This window comes from Rhinolophus hipposideros, assembly GCF_964194185.1.
Source record: "Rhinolophus hipposideros genome assembly, chromosome: 19".
NCBI lineage: Eukaryota > Metazoa > Chordata > Mammalia > Chiroptera > Rhinolophidae > Rhinolophus > Rhinolophus hipposideros.
In genome coordinates this window covers 25,642,297-25,665,919 of record NC_138065.1, presented here as the reverse complement: position 1 = coordinate 25,665,919, position 23,623 = coordinate 25,642,297, and the positions used below count along the sequence as shown (strand labels likewise).

The 23,623-nt window shown below is 38.5% G+C and overlaps 1 protein-coding gene across 9 annotated transcripts in view; it reads right to left on the bottom strand.

Annotated features, from left to right (window-relative positions):
* The window catches only part of CARMIL1 (capping protein regulator and myosin 1 linker 1), a 381,971-nt gene that overhangs the window by 5,657 nt on the left and 352,691 nt on the right, over positions 1-23,623 (bottom strand). For 5 of the 9 annotated variants that reach the window (XM_081026679.1, XM_081026680.1, XM_081026682.1 and 2 more), the window contains 5 exons: positions 18,689-18,801; positions 14,039-14,468; positions 11,749-11,830; positions 10,419-10,631; positions 6,062-6,202 (listed from right to left, as the gene is read on the bottom strand). In XM_081026679.1, coding sequence (XP_080882805.1) covers positions 6,062-6,202; positions 10,419-10,631; positions 11,749-11,830; positions 14,039-14,468; positions 18,689-18,801 — 979 coding nt within the window. Of the gene's footprint in view, positions 1-3,378; positions 3,529-6,061; positions 6,203-10,418; positions 10,632-11,748; positions 11,831-14,038; positions 14,469-18,688; positions 18,802-23,623 lie in introns of all 9 variants that reach the window. The other 4 variants (XM_081026681.1, XM_081026678.1, XM_081026685.1 and 1 more) reach the window with 3 other exon arrangements.

Genomic DNA, 23,623 nt, shown 5'->3' with positions numbered 1-23,623 from the left:
AACCTTCTCCTTGGCAGCCTGACTTAATGCTTGACTTTATACAGGGTGAAAAAAAATCAGATTGTTTTACTACACTTCTTCAATGTAAGTATTCGTACAATTAAAGTGCTAGAGGGTCTCTATACATGCGTCAATATACATATTTATTATTCCTTCATGTACCATTAAAATTATAAGATACTTGAGTAAACAGGCTATTTATTCAACACATACTTCATATATGGAGGGTGCCAAAAAAACGTATACACATTTTAAGATATGTGTATACATTTTTTTTGGCACTCCTGGCATATTCACATCCCATCTACAGGGGTGATAGTTGGCACAAAGGCTCAAACATGAAATCTGTCCTTCCTGAAGATGATATGACTTTGCATATGTATGCTAATTTTAAAGCTTCTGAAACATTCATATAAACTCCGAATTAGAGATTCATATGAAAATTTGACCTTTTCTCCATTTTAAGCTCTACTGACATCCTTATTTCCCAGAAGAAAAACATGATGACTTGAAAATAATACTCAGTAGTCAGCCCTGATTTTTTTATACTTTCTGGCAAGAGCCAAAAATGCCAACCGACTGTTAAAATTTCTTTTGAAGAACTCCTATAGGGGTAGTAGAACCCAGATCTACTGGCTTACAGACTTAGCCAAATATTTGTTAGTTATAGACTAGATCATGGAAGAAGAAAGTGATACATAAAAGGAATCTCGGAATAAAACGGCCTGTACAAATCGGTTACATTACAGTGCATACAAAGCCAAAAGCAACTATTTTCTTTAAGAAAATAGAACATTTTAATGAAAACATCACAGAGTATAATTACATGTAGAAAGGAAATGACATGAAATTCAAAAGATGCAGTTACAAATATTTCTAGTAAAAGAAAGTGAACATTTTATCTGTCAGGTCAATATTACAATGGCCACACAATTAAAACATAATAATCATGATAAAAATATGCAGCGTGCTTTGAGAACAATAGCCTCTGTTTCACAGATACATGACTGAGGAAAATAAAAAAGCTGTCTTAGTATAAACAGAGCTGCTTTTAAAAGATTTAAAGGAAAGTACACACAATGGTTTAATAAAATTGCTCTGTTAAATGCTATTTGTTAAGTAGGAACTATTCAGAAAGCAGACTGCTATGTAGTTCTTAAGGGTGAAAAAGTCAAGTGCTAGGAATTGGCACTGACAAAACAAAATGAAAATATTAAACATAAAATTACTTTAATTGAAGCGCCTGTAAAAATTATTCTTTTTGTTCTGGTTAGTATTTCAATAAATCAAGGTGGAAAAGCAAATACAAGATGGTCCTATTTAATTCCATCAAAATTTGACACAGCCCATCACAATCAGAATTTTAAGCCAAAGAGGTCATGAAAAAACTCTGAGACAGACACAGAATTTCTTGCCTTTCTAAAATTTGGCTTATCTCTGTCTTCATCTTGTTTATACTCTAATTCAAGGCCTCTCAGGATGATCAGTGTGGTACTAGGAGGTGGTCTCTTTGTGTATTATAGAAAGTGCTTTTAGTGGCCTAATGAAGATGGAACACTGCATTGCATTACGGGTGATTTGTTAATAATTAAGTGATGTAAGTCAACTGATACAATAGTACAAATGTAAATTTCCAAAACCTAGAAACATCTATGTGACCTTGGGAGTCCTTATCAAAAGAGGCAATATAGAGACAGAGATTCTGATTTGATATACTCTAAAAAGCAACTTTGTCTCTTTTCAGAAGATAAATGTGTTAGGTACTCATTTATGTAATTTTTCTATGACTTGAAGATAACAGATTTCCCTGAAAATATCAGAGAAAATCTCTCGTAGAGAGAAGAGCTACTGTAACCACATGTCTATAAACATGTCTACCACACAAGAAATCCTTTACAAGTGAAGGAGCAAGTCAGTGGCTTTTCTCTAGGGCAGGTGCTACCTGGCCCAAACAGAATGATCTATCCGTACGTGACCTTCAGACTTCGCTCTATGCTGTGGGTCTCATCCTTAACTCCACCACATCATCTAGCTAGTGTGTACCAGACCACCAGGTAAGTCAAAGCACATGTCTCATCCAATGGTATTGGCCCAGAAGTCTGGCTCCAAGTGCTGTTACTGGTGGGGAGCTGGTAGATGCAGTTTTATCAGGATTTTTTGTTTTGTTTTTAAAACTCTGTCAAGGAGAGTTCTTAAGACAACAGTACCCACTTGAGGCATCATAACTCATTGGGCTGTTAAGCTGTAAGGTCAGTCAGAGGTTTACTATCAATAATAATGTGCTAAAGTTTGAGAATGGTTTATCCTTTTGCAATAAAGAGAAGTTATTCCTATAACAAAATCACTCCCACTGACTTGCCTTCTAAGGTACTTTCTCAGGAGACAGTGAAGGGTGTGGAGTTATAGCTAGAATGCTATGCCATGCTCTTCATCCCTGGAACCAATTCACTCATATGTTAACCCCTGATAAAGTTTTACAAGAAGAAAATAAAGGGAAGGAGTCCTTTAAGGAAATTTCACAAAGGAGAATATTATATATTCTTTTTCTTTATGATACTAAGATTTCCTTTAAAACATTTTTCAAGTCATACTTATAAAAAGTTATTAACCAGGGAAATGATGAATAATTAGTCACAGAAAAGACAGTTCCTCTCTGAATCAGCAAAGATTGCTCTAACATTTCCCATTGGAGATTACAGCTGTCTCCTTTTTGTCTCCTGGGACTGTCTTCACCTGAACAAAACATTACAGAATTTACTACAATGTGAAATGGAAGACAGAAGTCATAGAGTAACTGCTATAAAATTAAGAATAAATTATTCCTAGAGGTTAAAAAGTTAATTGGTATTTTTCTTTCTTACTAAAAGGTAATAAAATGTACACTGAAAGATCATGTGTATGACACAAGTTCTACATTAGTCACTGGCTTTTTATTGATCCTTTCCGAAAAGGATTTAAGGTAAAATGTTAGGCAAATATTCCCAAAGGTACAAAGTATGTTACTTTAAGAATTTCTGATTCAATCTCAGTTTAAACCTAATATAACAGAGAGATAAAGGAAGAGGATAGGAGACATGACCCCAAATACAAAAATAAACCTACATGTAAACCTACATGATCACAAAAATTTGAAAGGAAACGTCACCATACTCCAAGATAACTTGATCCTCCTCATGACAAATTCTAAAATTAGATTTTTAAGTCAATAATTTTAGCCTCAAATGGAAGGACCATTTTGTTGTCATTTAGGGGGGAAAAAAAATCAGTTGTATGAATCGTCCCGGTCCCAGGACAGATGTTACTCAATTAAAGTTTGTTTTTGTTAGTGCCAGTTCGTAAGCTTTGGGGCAGTGAGGGATGATAATCGAAGACTCTAACCATTTGTTGGCTGTGACTTCCTGTGCCCAATTGCATTCACCTCCTCTTCTGCAATGATGGAATACAGTTTTGAAGATCTTTTCCCTTTACTGGAAGGCTTGTCACTGTCATGATTTGAATGTCTTTTGTAATAATCTCCTCTTTGCACTACTGAGGAAAAGGTATTCATTTTACCCTTTATATTAGCAAATATATCAATGTGTCAACATTAATATTAAAAAGCATTAACATTAAAAATTAAACATCAGCTTACCCACCCCACTTAGGATTCAAGGAACCTACAGTGTTGGTCCTGAACAGATGCACCATCTTCTACAGACTTCAACAGCCAACATTATGGAAATATTGTGCAAAATGAGGTGAGCTCTGAGTCTGCCCCCAAAAGGCCCCAATGTTAAAAAAAGGCCCCAATGTTACCATTTTGATTCCAGGATGGATTAATGAAAATCACATTATTATGGATTAATTCCAAAGAATCACAGTAATTTACCTGTTTCAGAAATTAGTTGGGCACACTAGTCCAAAGGGAGGCACAGAACAAGGAAACGAAGTAACCAGCATGAATAATGTACAAGAAAACAGGAATGAGCACATCAGGAACACTTTTTTAAAGAAAAAGAAAGACAAGTTTCACAAGTGGCTCTCTATTCCTGGGCCAGCTTAATGGACAAGCGATAAATGAACTGAAGTCAAAATCTTACCACCTTGGACATTACAAATTGTTCTCCGACCTCATGTATATTTTCAGGCCAATTTCAATACCAAGTGATCATCAGAATGATTCTGTCATTGACTTATTCTGGATCCCAGGTGGAAAAGGTCTCCATAGCTCTATACTCCCTACCATTTACCGGGGAAGGTAGAGGCATGAACCATTCATGTTTGGTATTAGGGGGAGGAAGGGAATCAAACACCTACCCCTGAAGTTCTGAAACGTTTGAGGAGAAACTCTCAGTTTTAACTTCCTGGGGAAAGAACACGTGGCATTTTCAAAGCAACTTAAAAACATGTTAGTGGCATTTAGGATGTCACCCACTTTGTAAACTACAGAGGCTCCATGACACACATTCTTACTCATAAGGCTGGTAGGTTACTATAGGCCTTGTTTGAATCATACAGGCATCTAGAAAACATCAATTTAAAAATGTTATTTTTTATTCAACCTTCTGATATTTCCTTTTATTTCCTTCCATTATTTCAATTGCTTTTGACAAAATGAACATTCCTACTTAACCACTTCCACCCATCCTCCCTCCCCATTTCTCTCCAACAGGATTCCTTCAGGCATTTTTCAAAGCTTCTCATAAGTGAAGACAAAAAGTCAGCAGTTGCAGAAAGAAGGAAAATGAAGGTAAGTATGGGGGAGGGGCTCTGTGGCACAAGCAGGACTGTCAGGGACACTTGCTGGCTCAAGTCACTCTGATCTGACACCACCAAAGGTTCTTCTTTCTACACCAAGACTTCCAAAGCCTGTGGTTATAACACTGGGCCCTGTGTTTATTTACCACATGTGATAACACATGCCAGCCACCTTTCATAGCTTTGGTTTCTATGAGTGATGGAAGTGCTTTATCAGCTTTGGTCAAAACCCCACCACCTTTGATTTTTAGCCAATAGATGGGTGAAACTTGTACCCACTCAACAAATCTGCAGAATGGAGATATGAAAGCAGGCAGTGTTACTTTTTTATTAGACTCTCAAATTACAAAGACAGTACTCAGAATTACTTCCTACTAACTTCAACCAAGACTACCATCCATAAAATAAAACTGGCCAATGTAGAAAGATGTCAGAGGCAAGAAACCAAAGAATTCTAAAGCATCAAACAAATCTGAAATAAAACAAAGCAAATGCAACCCACAATGAGAGCTACCTGGACACAGCGATGACTTGAATGGCTCTAGAATTTCTTTATAGGTGGGGCTTAAAGACAGCAATCACATTAAAACTTTATAAAGGACAGAACCCAAGAGTCAACTGCATTTAACAGAATGAGGGAGGTGGGTGAAAGAGATAGTGAGGTGTTGAAGCCACCCAAACACGCCTTACCTCCACTCATCACCACTCCTGATCTGACTCTAGGAGACGGCATGCACATCCCAGGATTATCTTGCTCTGCTCCTACTCCACAAATTAAAAGGAGCAAACTGGTGCAATGATGCTCTGAGAGCATCCATACCGGTGCCACACTGCTGAGAATGAGCAATGTCTGATCCCATGACTAAGCAAGCACAGAGACCACAAGGTCACTCAGACCTGAGCAGGCTGCTCCTGAACCATGGCAATGGTCATTTACCATCAGGGGAAGTGTTTCTTGGAAATAATGAAACCTGGGAACCTACAAGTAGCACCAAATGAGTCACTAAATAATGTTTAAGGCACTCCTGATATGCTTAGAGCCAGTGCTGGAGCATCTAGTGATCACTGTTACAAAGACATAGACCTCTGGGCTGGTATCTCCGTTATGCTTTTCATTCTTTGTATGCAGTCCTTCTTTAAAATCCAATGTCATCAATAATGTTGAATTGAGTTTCTGAACTAAGAAACCGCTCTGGTACCAAAATTTAATCCTGGGAGGGCTGACTTAAGCAAAAGCTAAGACATTAGTTAAGTCCAGGATTAATTCCTTTCTCCTGAAATGACTTCGTTGGGGAGAGCTATCGCAGAGAAAAACATTTCTTACCTTCCTGGGAAAATGTCCTGGGGCTGGGCTGGGGGTTACCCTGGCCTTCTGTTTCCTTGTCTGAAGGAACTTTTTTCAGGACGGGCGGAAGAAGGGCAACTTTAGGGGAACTCAGGCCAGGTGGAGAGTCTGGGACATCCTCTGTGGAGACAAACACATGAGTCAAACTGTTCCACAAACTGGACTGACTTCAGCTTGTACTACAGGGCAACAATAATCAAAACAGTATGGTATGGGCAGAAAAACAGACACACAGACCAATGGAATAGAATTGAGAACCCAGAAATGAACCCACATAAATATGGATGGATACATATTCAACAAGGAAGCCAAAAACATACAATGGAGAAAAGACAGCCTCTTCAATAAATGGTGCTGGGAGAACTAGAAAGCCACGTGCAAAAGAATGAAACTGGACTGCTATCTGTCACCATGTACCAAAATTAATTCAAAATGGATCAAAGACCTAAACATAAGACCGGAAACAATAAACTACATAGAAGAAAACATAGGTACTAAACTTTTGGATCTTGGGTTCAAAGAGGATTTTATGAATTTGACTTCAAAAGCAAGGGAAGTAAAAGCTAAAATAAATGAAGGGGACTATATCAAACTAAAAAGCTTCTGCACAGCAAAAGAAACCACTGACAAAATAAAGAGGCAACCAACCAAATGGGAGAAGATCTTTGCAAACAATGCCTCGGATAGGGGCTAATATCCAAAATATATAAGGAACTCATATAACTCAACAACAAAAAGACAAACAATCCAACTGAAAAATAGGCAGAGGACCTGAATAGACATTTCTCCAAAGAGGACATACAAATGGCAAATACATATGAAAAAATGCTCAGCATCACTAATCATCAGAGAAATGCAAATAAAAACCACAATGAGATATCACCTCACACCTGTTAGAATGACTAATCATCAACAATATAAATAATAACAAGTGTTAGAGAGGCTGTGGCGAAAAAGGAACCTTCATATACTGTTGGTGAGAATGCAGATTGGTGCAGCCGCTATGGAAGGCAGTGTGAAGGTTCCTCAAAAAATTAAGAATAGGATTACCATATGACCCAGCAATCCCTCTCCTGGGTAACTATCCAAAAAATCTGAAAACATTTATCCATAAAGATATATATGCTCCAATGTTCATTGCTGCTTTATTTACGGTGGCCAAGACATGGAAACAACCAAAGTGTCCTTCAATAGATGAATGGATAAAGAAGTTGTGGTATATATACACAATGGAATACTATTCTGCCATAAGAAAAGATGAAATGCTGCCATTTGCGACAATATGGATGGATCTTGAGATTATTATGCTAAGCGAAATAAGTCAGACAGAAAATGTCAAGAACCATATGATTTCACTGATATGTGGTATATAAAACTGAAAACAACAAAGGAACAAGACAAACAAATGAAGAAACAAAAACTCATAGACACAGACAATAGTTTAGTGGTTGCCAGAAGGAAAGGGGGGAGGAGGGTGGTAGATGAGGGTAAAAGGGATCAACTATATGGCGATGGAAGGAGAACTGACTCTGGGTGGTGAACACACAATGTGATATGTAGATGATATATTACAGAATTGTACACCTGAAACCTATGTAACTTTGCTAAAAATTGTCACCACAACAAATTTTAATTAAAAAGAAAAAGAAAAAACGTAAGTTGAGTTATTCTTTCAATACAGGTGACTAATAATTTTTGAAAAGCATTGAATTTTTCTGACCAGGAACTAGTTTCATGTTTCTGCTCAGTGAAATAATAACATCCACAAACAACAGAGAGAAAAATAATGAAAACAGAAGAAAGGTTAAAATCTGCACAGATGTTAATCTATCTTGGAGACACAGAATTCCAATGAGCTGATATTTGAAAATTGGACTGTAAGTGAACTAACTGTTCCTTCTGCTTCAAACACAAAAGCTATTTGGTTTTCTTAAAATATGTACAATTTATAACCCATCACCTTTACCTTTTGTCAAATCCACTGAACTGGTCACAATATACTTACACACACACACACGTATTTGTGCATGTTGGTACATGTACTTACATACACATACTGACACTACTAAGAATAACTTGGAATCATGGACTTTTATAAACAGAAAGGAGTTTGGTGATCACTGTACAAAGAGATTAAAGTCCCTGCTAAGCTAGAAGGTGGCAAAATAGTTAGCACTAGATCTCTAGTCTCTTAATTCTGAAGGCTGTACTGTTTCACTCTAATTGAAAGAATTTATGCAATCGCCCTCCTTTCTCTGCTGTTACCAGCAAGGTAATTCTCAATTTGGCACTTGTGTGCGTGTGTGTGTGTATGTGTGTCTGTGTATTTGAGTGTGCAGAAGAAAACCTCTAACCAGGTCCTCTTCAGCCTCTTATTTCCGATTCAGGTGTCCTACGTGCTTCACTACATAAGCAGGGATGTGTCAAGACACTGAAAATGACTACCTATCTCGGCAATCTCTCAGAACTGTGGAGAGGAAATGAGACACTGTATTTGAAAATGTCTCCTGAATTCTCAAGCTCCATAAAAACATTAGCTTGTTAACATACTTCTCAATATAGTAAGCACTAAGAACACATTTAGTAAATAAACTGAAATAAACGCTCTTTGCAATAAAGTACTGGGAATCCAGCTAGTTTTATATTCACCGTTAGCATCTGAGACAAAATACTCCACAAATTAGATTAGGTTTATTTCATAAGGCCTGTTTCTTTACTTTGGACTACAGACACACCTAGCTGTAAATGCCTGCCTGTTTTTGAGTAGTCATCATTTAAAAACAATTTTTTTAACTATTTTCTTTGCTTTCATTCTCCCCAGTCTTTGTATTATGAAGCTATTTTGTGTCCACCAAGAAGTTTTTGTGTTCCCCATTATGACGAACTTTGGTTTGTGAAAAGATTTGAGTAGAATCAGAAATCCTTCATGATCTGCTTCAAGGGTTACTTGAGGTGACTCCAGTGTACTCCTTTCTCTGTGGCTTCTCCTTGAAGACCGTACACTGGATTACTTAAGGGATCAATGGGCTATGAAGACCAGAGAGGATTAACCAGGCTGGCTGCATAGTGAGCGAAAGAAATGTTTGAGAGAAAATGGAAAAGATCCACAAGTGGAATGAGTTTGGTACTTGCGACACTGTCTTTTTTCTCTTTCTACCCAAATCATCCTACCCAAATCATCTGCGTATTGATGAATGACTATGAGGAATTGGGCTTCTTACTTTCCATACACATGCCCCAGGAGAAGAGTGGTCCCCACCTACAGGTGGTAAAAACTGGCTGCTACTCACTAGCTGTGTGCCTTGGCAAACCGAGCATCTCTGTGCCTCACAATCCACATCTGTAAAATGAGCTGTAGTGGGGACATTAGGGAACATTAGGAGTTTATCCACATAAAGCACTTAGAACAATGCCTGGCACAGAGTTGAGTGTTCAGTTTAGACTAGCAGCAATGATGATGATAATGATGAGCATAATCTGACTGTATATCTCTACCCTTATTTTATTAATTTTTGTGGGGAAATAAAGCGAAGAGGTGATATGGGGTTCACTGTATTATCATTCTACTTTTGTATATGTTTAAAATTTATTATGATAGAAAGTTGGAGAGAAAGAGAAAAAGACCTTACAGTGAAAAGAGGCAGTTACAGGTGAGAATAAAGCAGAGCCTAATCCATTTATAATACTTTTAAGTTTCTTCTGTCATTAGATTTAATAAACTTAGAGTCAGGCAATTTTTACTGTAAAGAGCCAAATGATAAATATTTTAGGCTTTGCAAGTGAAATGGCCTCTGTCGCAACTACTTAACTCTGCCCCTCGAATGCAAAGCAGCCAGAGTCCATGTCTGCACACAGGGTGTGGCAGCGCAGTCACAGTGTATTTACAAAACAGGCCCACAGTTTGCCAAGCCCTATTCTAAACCCTAAGTAACTCACAGAAGATGAGGTAAAAACAGAGGAAGTTATGCTTTCCCTGTTTTTGTCCCTCATCTTTAAATGGCAGCCTTCTGAAGGGTCTATCTACCCTGGAGAGAGGTTTCAGAAAGCTACCTCAAGAACTACAAATGGGTCAGTATAACACAAGACTGCTTTTCCAGTCTCACCCTGTAGCTTGTAGCACTGAATGCAATAACAGTCTCTGAGTTGGTGGCCTTGCTGCTGAATAAAAGAACCTTCCAGCTTTTGTCAATTCCACAGCCTCTGGCAGGCTTCTCACGACTCCCTCTGCAGAGCCCACATTCACAGGCAGCTCTGGAAACCATCTGCGGAGTCCCATCCCAGCTGCCTTGGGAAACCACTGTCCTTGGTGTCACTCCCCGACCAGAAAAACCCTTACCAGGTCGTAAGGCGGTTCTTGGTTTTTGCGGGATGGTGGGCCGTGCCGCCAGGCTGGGCTTGGGGGATTGCAGGAGGGGCTTTGGGCTGGTGGATGTGCTGGAGGAGCTCCAAGACCGGGAGCCCATGTCCACTTTGGGGTCTGCTTTGGCATTCTTTTCAGGGGTCCCCAAATTGAAGCGGGTTTCCGGAAGACCTGGGTGCAGTTTAGGCACTAAAGTGAAAATGGGTACAAAAAGCACACTTTATCCTAAAAATCAAAGGTGAAAGAAACTAACCCTGTGAAGCTAGGAAAAACCTGGCACAAATTGCTGAAATTGTTTATTGTCATTTCCCATTAAATATATTTTTAGAACAGAAATATGCTGGTGGAAGACTAAAATTCTTCATAGAAAATGGACTTGATGGTACTCTTCTGAGTACCCCTGAATATTGCACAAAAGACAAGCACTGAATAGTGTGCAGATCCATATGAATGTGCAGAGGCAGTAGTTCTTAATGTACCTGAAGCAGTCAGATCGTCCCTTACCTGGCACAAAGTACAGGTATAACCAACTGTGGGCGCCACAGTTCTGGACAATAATTAGTGAGGGGTCCAGCTGCAGGTCCTGAGGGAGGAGGGCTATGCCAGTGGCCATAACCTCATGGTTAGTGAGAATGGCTCAGAAATGTCATCTTATGCCCTGCCTCTATCCCTTTTGCTGCCTTAATTTAACCAGATGACTGGCAAAAATAAGCCTGTTAAATATGATTTATATTCCAACTCTTGACTGCATGAAGAAACTAATGCATAAGAACTTCAAAACAGCACAATGAGATTTCTAACATGCAATTTTCAAGTTACTCTCCAGTTTCCATCTAGGGTATCTTATTATTTTACTATACCTGAAAAGTCGGAGGGACAAAGGACTCTAGATATTTATGGAATATTCAAGTTGAAAGGGAAGAACATTCTCTCATATCAAACAAAAAAGCCTCCTTGCACATACTACGTACGGCTTGTTTTTAAAACCATCAGCCATGTCCCCAAAATGTCCTCCCTCCTCAAATGCCCATAGTTTGGGAGTTCTTCTCAATGCAATTTCTTCTTTTTAGGAATTGGAAAAGGTATCCTATCCAGGCACAAGGCTATACTAGTGGTGGGAGATGTGTCCCCAAGTGGACCTGGAGCAAGAGAAGGAAGGTAGTTTTCTTTTAGGTGAAAACTGAGAACATACAACACAGCAGCCTGTTCTTGCCTCCCTATCTTTATTTTTCTCTTATCATGTGCGACTCCTAGAACCAGAAAGAAAGTGTTTTTCCTAAGGAGGTGATGACAACAGCCTGCTTACCTGCCCCACCTCCATCCAACCGTTCTGTGCTGCTAATGGCCAGGCTGGAAGACTCCTGGGAGATGGTGTCATTCCCAAGTTTCTAAAAAATTCAAGCATCCCACCAAGTGCATATTTATTAAAGTGTAAGAAAAAGAACAAAACATAATAAACGACAACAAAGAACGGCTCCTTAACTCTATTGCTGTTACACTGATGGTGTCTGACCTCTGTCTCCCTGAAGCTCTCAGGACAAAGCTCTGAGGAACACCTTCTGTTTTGTGTTTACAGTCAGGGCTCCAGGGCCCAAAGTGCGGCCAATTCCTTGGATGCTCCCCACAGAGGTGAGAGGTGTGTGAGTCTGGGGAAGCCAGTGGGCTTAGTGATGCTTCCTGTTTTTCTTGTTGAACTGCTACGTGGACTCTGCTGCCCCTGATGTTCCCTGCAATGTGGCTACTGATACCTCTATAAATTTATAGGACCCTCTCCAAATTGGTTCTAAAAACCAAGTTTTAAAAGCAGTGGAAACCTTTTCAACTTTGATGTACAAAATTGGTAAAAAGGGCCCCAAAATGGGCAGGGTCTTCCTTGCCACTGAGGCAGAGCCAAAGGACACAAATCTGTTGTTTAAGAGGCAAAAACAGGAGACCAGAGAGGAATTAATTTTAAAAACCCACAAACTTCAGATGGGAAGTTTGTGATGGCAGAGATGGGGAGGGTTAAGTGCCACTCTCTTAGGGTAGGAACTGTAAGGATAAAGCTTTGAGTGTAGGTAGCTGACTAGGTGGCCCCAGAAGAAAAGATGTGGCTTCTAAGCATTCGATGCGTATTACTCTCCTTGGTTAATAAATAATAGATGCCATATCTTCATTTCACAGTTCTTTTTCTTGAAATACACATATTAAAAGTGAATAGCATAAAGAGAATTACTCAAGAGGAAAGTGAAGATGACATATATATTTTATTAATGGTATATTTACCACTGATACTTATGTTGCTAACTTTATAAAGAAGACAGTGATAAAATTTTAGGGGAAAATATTATAAAACTAATTTTAAAAAAACTTTCTCTTATTATTTTATTATTCAGATAGAATGAATACTCCTGACTGGTTCAAACTTTAAAATACTTATTTTTATCATTGTTGTTGTTTTAAATAGACACTAGATGGTGCTGAGATCACTGGTATAAGCCTTGAACAAATAAAAATACTCAACTATAAAAACTTTGTCATTTTCAGCCTATTTACATATCAAATTCCAAGGCACATGGGAAAAGCCCTGTAGCACTTCTCATCTTTCTACCAAAAGGCAACTGTTCACCAACAGAAACAGTGATAATATAAACTGCTCATTGGTGAAAACAATACATTAACTGTTATAAAGAAAGTCTATAAAACAGATTAAAATATAAACATTTCTTTGGGCATCTAACTCACCAATGATGTGGTCATAGTATTTATTCAGAATTCTGATCAGTGAAGGCTGCCTCATGTTTCCCGTGTTGAATTAGCAGAATAGAGTTATATGGTACCCCCTCAACGCTTCCCTAAGGTTAATAACTAAGGTAGGAGGTATATGTAACCAGGAAATTGCTACATAACGGAGGTACTGAAGGTAGAACTATGGAGGAAAGTTGAAAGAATCATGTGGGAGGCAAAATTTAATGAAAAAATGATCATTTGGAAAATGATAATGTAAGTAATATAAACAGCCCTGTCCACCCTGGTATATAGTTTACCATGTACTTTCTGAAAATCAAGTGTTCATTAAGGTGAACTGTTTTATCCTGATACTTCAAATAAAATCAATGTGCAATTTTTGGCTTTTTGAATTTTAAATCTGGAACATCGCGAGGAATTTTTAGGCTTGTAAAAGAGAATAAATTATGAAATAAGTGAAAAATAGATCTACCTTTCCATAATTAGAATCTGGCTTCAGTATTTTTATTTGTCTCTGTCAGTTCTCCTATCTCCAGTCACCCTCAGGTCTCCACTGCAATTCAACAGACTCAGTGTTTTCCCAGATTTAAGCATTTCTCTGGAACTGCTGCCACATATTTCTACAAAATGCACAGGAAGCACCTGGGCAGGTACAGTCAACAACTTACCTCAAATGCTGTGGCTCTTGGGAAGAGGATGGCCCTAGTGCCAAAGGGAAAACATGGCCATGCCTTTGTGGTCAGTGATCCGGGTTCTTTAGGAAAAAGTCTTTGGTTTTTGGATTTTTATTTAACCAACAGGCTATTTTTCTGCACCTCTCTCACCCATGGGGGAAAAAAAACCAAAGACAATAAGGGCCCCTGCCTTACCTTATGTGCACAAGCCGCTCTCCGCTCCTGCTTGGCCTTCATCTCAGCCAGCAGACCACTGCCCATCACCTGGACCCCGTACCTCCGCCCTCCCTGTGGGCTGCCCTTGCTGTCATTGCATTCCACCTTCCCCATGTCTTCCCCTTGACTTTCTTCAAGGGAGTCAGGTGTTTTTAGATCCTCTATCCGTTCAGAATTGCCATTGTGCTCGGTTGGCTTCATGTCCTTCCTGGGTGTATCTATGGCTGGACTTCTAACCACCCCTTTTGATGAGGAGGGTTCTTCTGTCATCAAGACCGTTAGTGGTCGCTCGGATTTGGACCGGGATTTGATTAAATTGAGAAAGCCACTTTTCCGAGAATCTCGCTTTTTCTTTTCATCACTTCCTTCACTAAGCTCATGAAAATCTGAGCCTCTTGTTGACGATCTCCTGTGATTCAAAAGAACAAATCCTGCTGGTTTTACTGTAATTCAAGTTCAGCAACAATCAGTCAAAACATAAATGTGAAGATTGCTGCTTATATGGCAATCATTCTGAAAAAGTTGATGTGGTCATAGTACTTAGGAAATTAAGAGGAAGGTGGAATATTATTATCATATCTATAGGTGAGGATACTGAGGCACAGACCAGCTAAGAATGAGAATCTGAAGGTGGTAGGACTGGGAGCAGAGGTGAGTTTTTTTTATATTTAAGGGTTCTAGTCAATAGTCAAGTGCCTTTCCACTTGTAAGAACTACCAACAAAGCAGGCTGCACTCCAGACACAGGGGCGGGGCTGGAGGGGGGTGGGGCAGAGCACTGACTGCCTTATTTAATTTGGTGCACAATGAAGAGCGGATTTCCCAATAACCCCCTAAAATCCTTCCATGTTATCATTAGATAACATCTGAAATCCCACCCTTGGTGCTCAACACAAAGACTTGAATCCTTGCTTAAATGTAATACCACTAAAAGAGACAACAAAATGAAGATAGACAGCTTTGGCAGTGGACTGTCAAAAAGAATATTCAGAAACTTGGGAACTAGATGGGGAGAAAGTGGAAATAAAGTGGGATGAGTGGGAGGCACTGTCACTGTCTTGCATTTAAAGTAGGCAGATTGAACACGGTTAGCTCCCCTGAGTTCCCTGTAAAACCACTGCAAGGGATTAAAAATAATAATAAGGTATAAACCTCAGAGAAAAGGCAAAACAAAGTTTGGAAGCCAAAATAGTAATGAGTGAAAGCCGACTTAATCTGGGAAAACTGACCACTAAAGCATTAGTAGGAAAAGCCCAGAAACAAATGGATTTCATTACTGCCCCTTCCATTTCAACGTGACAGAAAAAAATGTTGCAACCATGAAACAAGAATAGCAGAAAAATGTGATTGCAGAAGTGGAAAAACAAGATTGGAAGATACAACTGAGGAACTTTTGCAGAAAGTGGGGGGCAGGGTTATAAAAAAAAGATAAAATAGGAGAGAACAGGTAAAAAAATTACTAGTGGATTAATAGAGGAAACACATAATTTGAATATCGAAGCTTTAAGAAAAAGAATATAGAGAAAAAGTAAAAAAAATATGACAAATAATTTTTTAAAAATTCCAGAACCAACGGATGTGCATTTCCAGATTGAAATGACCCATTAGTGCCCAGCAAATGGGTTAAAACAAACAAAAAGAGTCACCCAGAGCATTATCATCACAAAATTTCAATATACTGAGAACAAAGAGAAGATCCCAAATGCTTCTGGAGAAGAGGAAAAATATCAGTTACAAACAAAGATCAGAACTTAAGATGGCATTGGATTCATAGAGAAACACCAGAAACTAGAAGATAAAAGGATCAGGTTTTCAAAATTCTAAGGTGAAATGGATTCCAATCTAGAATTCTATACCTACTTATACTATTAATCACAATGAAAACACATGAGTTTCAGAAACTCATCTCTCATGCTTCCTTTCTCAGAAAGCAAGCCCAGGAAGTGCTCCACCCAAACAAGGGAGTAAAGTAAGGAAGAAGACAACACAGGCAAAGGAAATAGGAAAAGGACACAGGAAGGAGGGGAAGAAAGCCCCAAGCAGATGAGGAAGGGAGACCCCAGTATGACAGCAGTGTAATGGGCCTATAGTCAGACAGCAGTATATGATGGTCCAAGAAGATGAAACTGATGAAATCCCTTTACTAGAGATTCAGAGGATATGTCAGTGATAGCAATGCAGAAAATCAAGCAAATGAAAATGGGACAATTATTAACTCCAGGGAAAATACAATGTTGTCCAGGAAAGGAAATGTCATAGTATACATATAACTCAGCTATGAGTATTTACATGGCTATAATGAACTCAACAGTCAATATTGATAGAACCAAAAATTTAGATATAACTAAGTTAGAAGTTAGAAGATGGGGAGAGGAAAGTGTGTGTGTGTGTGTGTGTGTGTGTGTGCGCGTGTGTGTGTGTGTGTATGTGTGTGTTTCTGCATGGGTCCGCTGGGCTGGGCTGGGCGGTAGGGCCAGAGTGCGTAAGACTTAAATTATTATTATCCTCTATAGTAAGAAGTCAACAGTTATAATTACTATCTAAATCTGAAAAGCAGAAAATAGCAAAAAAAGAAAAAGAAAAAAGTTATTAAAGAATATGGAAGCAAAGTAAAAAATAAACAGCTAAAGGAACAGAAATTAATTGCGTCTGGGGAATAGGGAAAGAAACAAGGAACTTTTTTTGTTGTTTGATAAAAAGCCTTGTAGACATATGACATTTTAAATTATGAGCATACAAAACTTTGATTTTTGAACTTTCTTCATGTTATTTCATGGTTTTACCTATGCCCAGCCCTTTACATATCAAACTGACAATATCTGTTTTTATATAGCAAAATGAAATAAAACAAATCACAACTCCTAGTAGATTCTATCACTATATGATGAAAATTAATGTATCTAGTTCTATTTGTACTGAAACATAATAGAATCCTCCTAGAGCAGTGTCTTTGTAGAAAGCAGATTTTATACCATATAAAATATGCCCAACTTTCATTCTGAGCCTATTAAAGAAGTAGCATGAACGGTAGAAGAAATCACACTAGGGCAAGTATAACAACACACAGGGCCCTGGTAAAAGGTATATAGACCTTTCCACTAACTAAATATCCATTTCTAAAGTTTAGAAAGAAAAGAGCCTACATTGCTATCTGTAGTTTATATGGATACAGGCCGAGGTCATCTTCATTCATTCAACCAATAGTGACTGAGGGCAGACTACATATCATAGGCTGCGTCAGACACTTAAGTTAGAATGAAAAATAAGACCAACATTTGCTTCTGAGTAACAACAGCTGTCTTTGGGAAAAAAAGATTTGAAAGCAAATCACTAAGAGGAACTTTCCCATTTTACTCTGTTTATGTTGGTATTGCTTGACATTTTAACATTGAGAATCTGTTTATCCATTCCCTGAGTTGTATAAACAAACAAACAAGTTCTCCAAGGATTATGTATATCCTCACAGATGTGTGCAGAGGATGAAAAAAAAGCATTGAGTCAGCTTTAGAGAAAGAGCAATTAACTTGGGGGGCAAGGGGAGCAGTTACGGGAAAGCTTCAAAGAATAAACGACATTGGTTGGCTCCTGAGACACAGCAGAATAGAATTTTTCTTAGTATGCCAACCTTCAAGGCCAGTGTCAAAGATAAATGACTGGGTCCAGAAGCTTACAACATTCAGTAAGTTGCACTGTTATGGATATAAAAATTCTACCTTGCCATCCTGCTGAGGCAAGATAATGCACATCAATCTATAGAATGGGCTGGTTTCTTCCATACCTGTGTTTGGCCTGCCTACCCTCGGCTTATCATATGGTCTAAATTCCTTCCTGAATTTGGTATCTCAAGGTGAAGAATACTTCATAGATACAAATCCAGGTTAAGAATGTATTTTGGGATGGATCTACATTTAGTTAGGGGTTTAAAAACAGTATCAATAGTCTTAAAGAATACAGAGTTTTATGTTTTAGTTAAACAAATGCTAATAAAAGTACCACTAAGTCATCTTTTAAGAAAACTCCACTTAGTAATAAGAAAATGCATATGGAACATTTTAGAGGCTAACTCTGAAGCCTCTTCATTTATTCTGTTGTCATTTTGACACTTTCTGTTGAGGTTGCGTCACCTAGCAATAATGTACAGCCCTCACATACATCAGATTATGAACATTTAGATATAAATAATTTCAGCTGTCAAAGTTCACTGCCAAGTAATAGAATCATCCAACTAAAACATTTTGGGATGGTACGTTTAGTGGTCTGTTTTAAAATAGCATGATGGGTCTCAAACTTGAGCATGCTCAATATATGCCCTGGAGGGCTTATTAAAACACAGAATGTAGGGCACCACCTCCAGAGTTTCTGATTCAGTAGATCTGGGGTAGATGCTTGAGAATTTGCCTTTTTAACAAGATCCCAGATGATATGGATGGAAAGTGATGTTGCTGGTCTGGAGATTACATTTTGCAAACCATCAGAATAGTAAATTTCATTAAAAAATATGTATATACGTGTGTGTGTATGTGTGTGTGTGTGTGTGTGTGTGTAAATGAGTCTTAGTATACAAAGTTGTTAGCTGTTAGTAATTTAAATGTGAATTAAAGAGTATTATTAGTAATGACTCTGAACTCACTTAGAATCCATTTTGGTCACCTTCTTGGTGAAAAATTCATCTACACCTTCATCTACTCTCCCCATAAGACCATTCTGTTCACCATCTTGGGAGACTATGTTGGCAGCACAGACCTGCAAACCAAACAGGTGTAAGGTTAGTTGACATTCAACTTAATTCAGCAAACATTTATTGCTTGATTCAAGGCACTGTGATAAGGACCATAGGAAGGACAAGACTGACTAAATCAGGGTCTTTATAATCTATTGGAATAGAAGTCACATGTACACGTGTGACAAGGGCAGAAAGAAATAAATGAGGGATGCACGATGAACACAAGGCCTGGTAGAGGATTAATGTTGATGGTATGTCAGAAGCAGCTCAGACCTAACAGCTGTGAAGAATGGAGTGTTTCTAAAGGCAGAAAATGGCATGGAGGCATATGGTAAGAGAAGAGAGAATGCATGGAAAAATGAAACACACTAAGTTTTGAGAATGGTGATAATACCAGAGGCCAGGGACCTGATGTGTGTGCATGAGGTTAACTGCTGAGTAAAAAGCCTGGTGGATAGTAATACTGGGCACTCCAAACCCTCTCACCTGCTTTCTTTCTTTCTTTCTTGCTGGAAGAACCCTGATTTCAAGATGTGTATACTTTTTTGTATAAACCAAATACCCAAATTCTATTTCCTAGGCTATGATTGTTTGCAAGAGCATGTGATACAATCCTGGTCAGAGAAATATTAGGGAAAATCTACTAGGGGCTCCTGGGTAAGTTTTCTTGCAAAGGAAGGAATGTATTTTTTTCTGCATGGTTATGTGAGGGAGGGTGTGATGTTTGAGCTGCAGCAGCCACCTGGAGTTCAAGAGCGGGCAAGCCGGAGGACAAAAGCCAACATGCTGGAACAGAATGATGGAACAGGATGACAGAACAGAAAGGTGGACAACACCTGGGAGACTTCTGGATGTTCTGTTAGGTGAGAAAATAAGTATTTCTCATAATTTAAGTCATTTCTCTTTACCTCTAGTTGAATGAAAACTTCCCAACTAATATGAGGACCAATGGTGAACTGCCTTGAATCCTACACTGAGTGTGGAATTTATTTAGTAAATAATAGGGAGCCCACGGAGAAGTGATGTGGCCCAACTTGTATTGTGGCCAGATAATTCTGGGGCAGCATGAAGGATATATTGGAGAAGCCAGGGATTGTAAGTAAGGAAATCTGTTTAGGAACATAAATGAGACTCCCGTCTTTCATTTAACAGTCTAGTCTAATCTGGAGAGTTGAGAGACTGGTTAAGGTCTGGAGAAATGAGAATGGAAAGAAAGGAGATGCTAAGATGAGGTACAAGTTTCTAGGTTGGGTGAATGGAAGCGTGGTTCTAGAGAACACAGTTCAAAGATTAGACTTGGGGCAGAATATGATGAGTCCAATTTCACACAAGTGTTTGAGGTGCTCTAGGAAGTCTAGGAGCAGGTGTCTAGCAAGGCATAGAAAGCCTGGGTCTCAAGAGAGAAGCTGGTGAGAAGTTATAAGGAAATTATTCACCAAGTTAGCATTTCTATTTGGATGGACAACTCACAGTGAACTTACTCACATGTTTGATTTGTCTGTGATGGTGTATTAAATTAATGTTTTACGTAGATATGTTGTGGGCCATTAGGGAAGAATATGTAACTTGCCCATTCTATTAGGCACAAGGACAAATACTCTGGCTAGGACATCTGGTCTTACATCTTGGTAGAGTGATGGGAAAGTTACTTTATGCAATCTTGATTTGAATGTCTAAAGTTGACTCTCGGGGTACTAGCTCATGTCCGCATATGCATTGTTTAAAGAAAGACCAATCATTTGCTTTAAATAGTTATCTACTTCATTCTCATTGGGAACACTCCATTATGAAAATGAAATATATGTTTGAGTTCATGTTTGGGAAATGCTGAAATGTGAGCAGATAACAGATAATAGACAAAGAACCCTGTGAAATGTGAATAATAACAACTATTACACCTCTCATCTGAAGAGTGTTTTATATTGGAGCAAGGCTTTCCTACATTACAAGAGTGCAGAGAATCAGCAAAGTTCTATAATTCAGTTACAGAGAGAAATAAGCTCACAAATAACTTTTATTTTTACAAAAGATTACAAAACATAAAGTAGCACAGAACTTGCTTGTATTATCATTTCTCCTTTTGTAAAAGAAGGAGAATGAAATCTCTACAGTAAAAATAGCTACGTAAGTTATAATGCTCAATGATTTACATGTGTTTGCATATTATTATTTCACTCCCACATCTACCCTTTGAACTGAAAAGGAAAGAGTTTTATTCTAGTTTTGGTTAGTCACCGATCACACAGTAGCTCAGAGGGTGAGTGGTGCCCACACAGACAAGAAGGATGTGACCCCAGGGCACATGGACCTGACATGGGGCTTCCTTCTAGTGCACCCATGCTCTCCCTCAGAGGCTTCCTGTCAAATTCCCCTTCTCGTTTTGAGGAGGGGAAAAAGTTTTACTAACATAAAATTTCTCCTCTCAGCCTTTTTCTCTTTCCCTGCTATGAAACAGAATTCATAACTTGGACAAAGGGTTCTCTGGGGACATGAAAAACATCACTGAGTATCAGAGATGGAGGGACAGAGGGCTCAACAATGCAGTTAGCTTTCCTGCAAGACAGGCTGGTTTTTAGAGCTGGATGGGATCGTATAGATTCCCCCAGTCCAACTGTATAATTTTAGAGATTAAAGAGACTGAGAGTAGAGAGGTTAAGAGCAGTCCAGTATCTCTGGGAGATCTTCAAGGAGATGTGGTTTAAAGGGTGTTAAAGGTGTTAGGAGGTTGTCATTAGCCTGTAAGAAGAGCAGCAGGAAAACTGAAGACAAAAATGAAATGTAGTTTTCAAACAGTTCAAGGACAGACATGTGCTGTTTTAGCTCAATTTCTAGCAAAAGGAAAGGACATGTAGATATTAGAAGTTCTCAAAATCCCGTGTAATTTTGCTCTTTTCTGTCAAGGAGAGTAAATTTCAGACTAAAAAGGGTAGCGTACCTATCGGAAAGGGGGAGCAGAAACCTCAGCCCTGAGCTGCCTGGACACACTGCATTTGTGCTCAGAGAAGGGTGTTTGCAAATAAAATTGGGAACCAGAATTGCTGTTGTTGATATTTGAGAAATAAAAAAGGTAGATTTGCAGCTTTAGTGTATAAGCAAATGCTAAAAAGATAATGTGTGATTGCTGTGAAGATAAGCTGGTGATTAGGAGGACTAAGGACAACTCAGACCACCTGTGTGTGTGTGTTCCCTCTGCCAGGATTACTGAGACGAATGAACCAAGGAACATGGTAGCAGGTGTACCTGAATTTTGACAAGGCAGCTACCTAATCTCTCATGATGTCTCCATAGGTTGGATGGAGAGAAATGCGTGGGAGGGAAGGAAAATTAGGTACATTAGTTAACTCTGAACAAATATACCCAAAGAATGCTAATTAGTAAGCTGAATAATTATGGATTCTTAGATGCATATATTAGTAAGAAACATGGAAAAGGGAGAACTAAGCAATCAATTCAGGAAATAAGGAAGTAAAATAAAAGAAAACATAAAAATATGAGACAAAAATTAATGAACTTGAGAGGACTAATAAAACTAAAAGTTGATTCTTTGAAAAGGACTAATGAAAGAGACAACTTTGCAAAATTAAGAGGCATTAAAATATATTAGAAATGAAGAATGGGACGTGGCTATTGACATAGAAGAGATTAAAAATTTATAAGAATACTATAAACAATTAAATGAACAATTAGTCTAAGTGGATAATATCCTAGAAAAACAGAAATTACCAAAATCATCTCAAGAAGAATTAGGTAGATCAATAACAAAAGAAAGTAAATCCCTAGTTAAGAAATCTATACATAAGCATCACGTGTACACACATTAGCCCAGATGGCTTCCCAGGAGAGGGACAGAAAATCTCTGGTATATGCAAACTGTCCCAGAGAATAGGAAAAGAGAGAACACTTCCCAACTAATTTTATAAAGACAGTGTATTTTGAAACCCAAACCAGATGAAACTAGATAGATAGTCTAGACAAGAAAAAGAAAAATTATAGGTCTCTCTCATTGATGCACATAGATGAAAAAATCTTAATAAAATATGGTAACCAAGAGTGATGACACATTTGGTATCACAAATTGTTAAAAGTAAAAACAGTCAATATCTTGGCTTTGAGAATTCTGTCACCTGGCTCTTTAGGAGCAGCTCCTAAAGAGAAAAGCTCTTTAGGAGCATTGGGGGTCAAGGACAAGCTCTAGGAAAGCTACAATAGACTTAGGGTGGACTAAATCTACTCAATCCTAGCAAAAGAAAAAAACAAGCAAACAAAAACAGGACAATAATATTAAATGATTGCTGCTACTAGTCACAAAGATAAGCTACAACCTCCTCCTTCTCTGCTGAAAAATGTGGGTGACACTGCCTGTGTGGTAGCTTCAGAGTTGTTACATGTAGAAGCACGTTGAAAACGGAAGCACTGTGAAATCCTAAGGCAGCATATTTCACTATGAACCCAAGGGAAAGCAAGCTATGCCATGTTTCTCAGTTCACCAAGCCTCGGGAAGAAGCTAGATTTATTTAGACCCATGGCCATGATCCATTACCTAGGACACATCCTTGTGCTATACAGTCCCAGGATGGAACAGCCTGGGATGTGCCAACTCTGTGAGGACTCTGTCACAGCCTTCTTCCCTTCTCTTCTTTCTTGTTTTTTAAATGTGTAAAGGAAAAAGTATGCACCATTCTCTTTCCCTGGGCCACTGACTTAATCAAGGGGAAACTTAAACCATCATTTCACATGCAAGTATTATTGCTAATGACCCACCACATGGAAAAAGCCAAAGAGGAACTATTTATTCAATAACCATCTAGAATCTTTCCCTATCTGAAAGGACCTTTTCCTCAT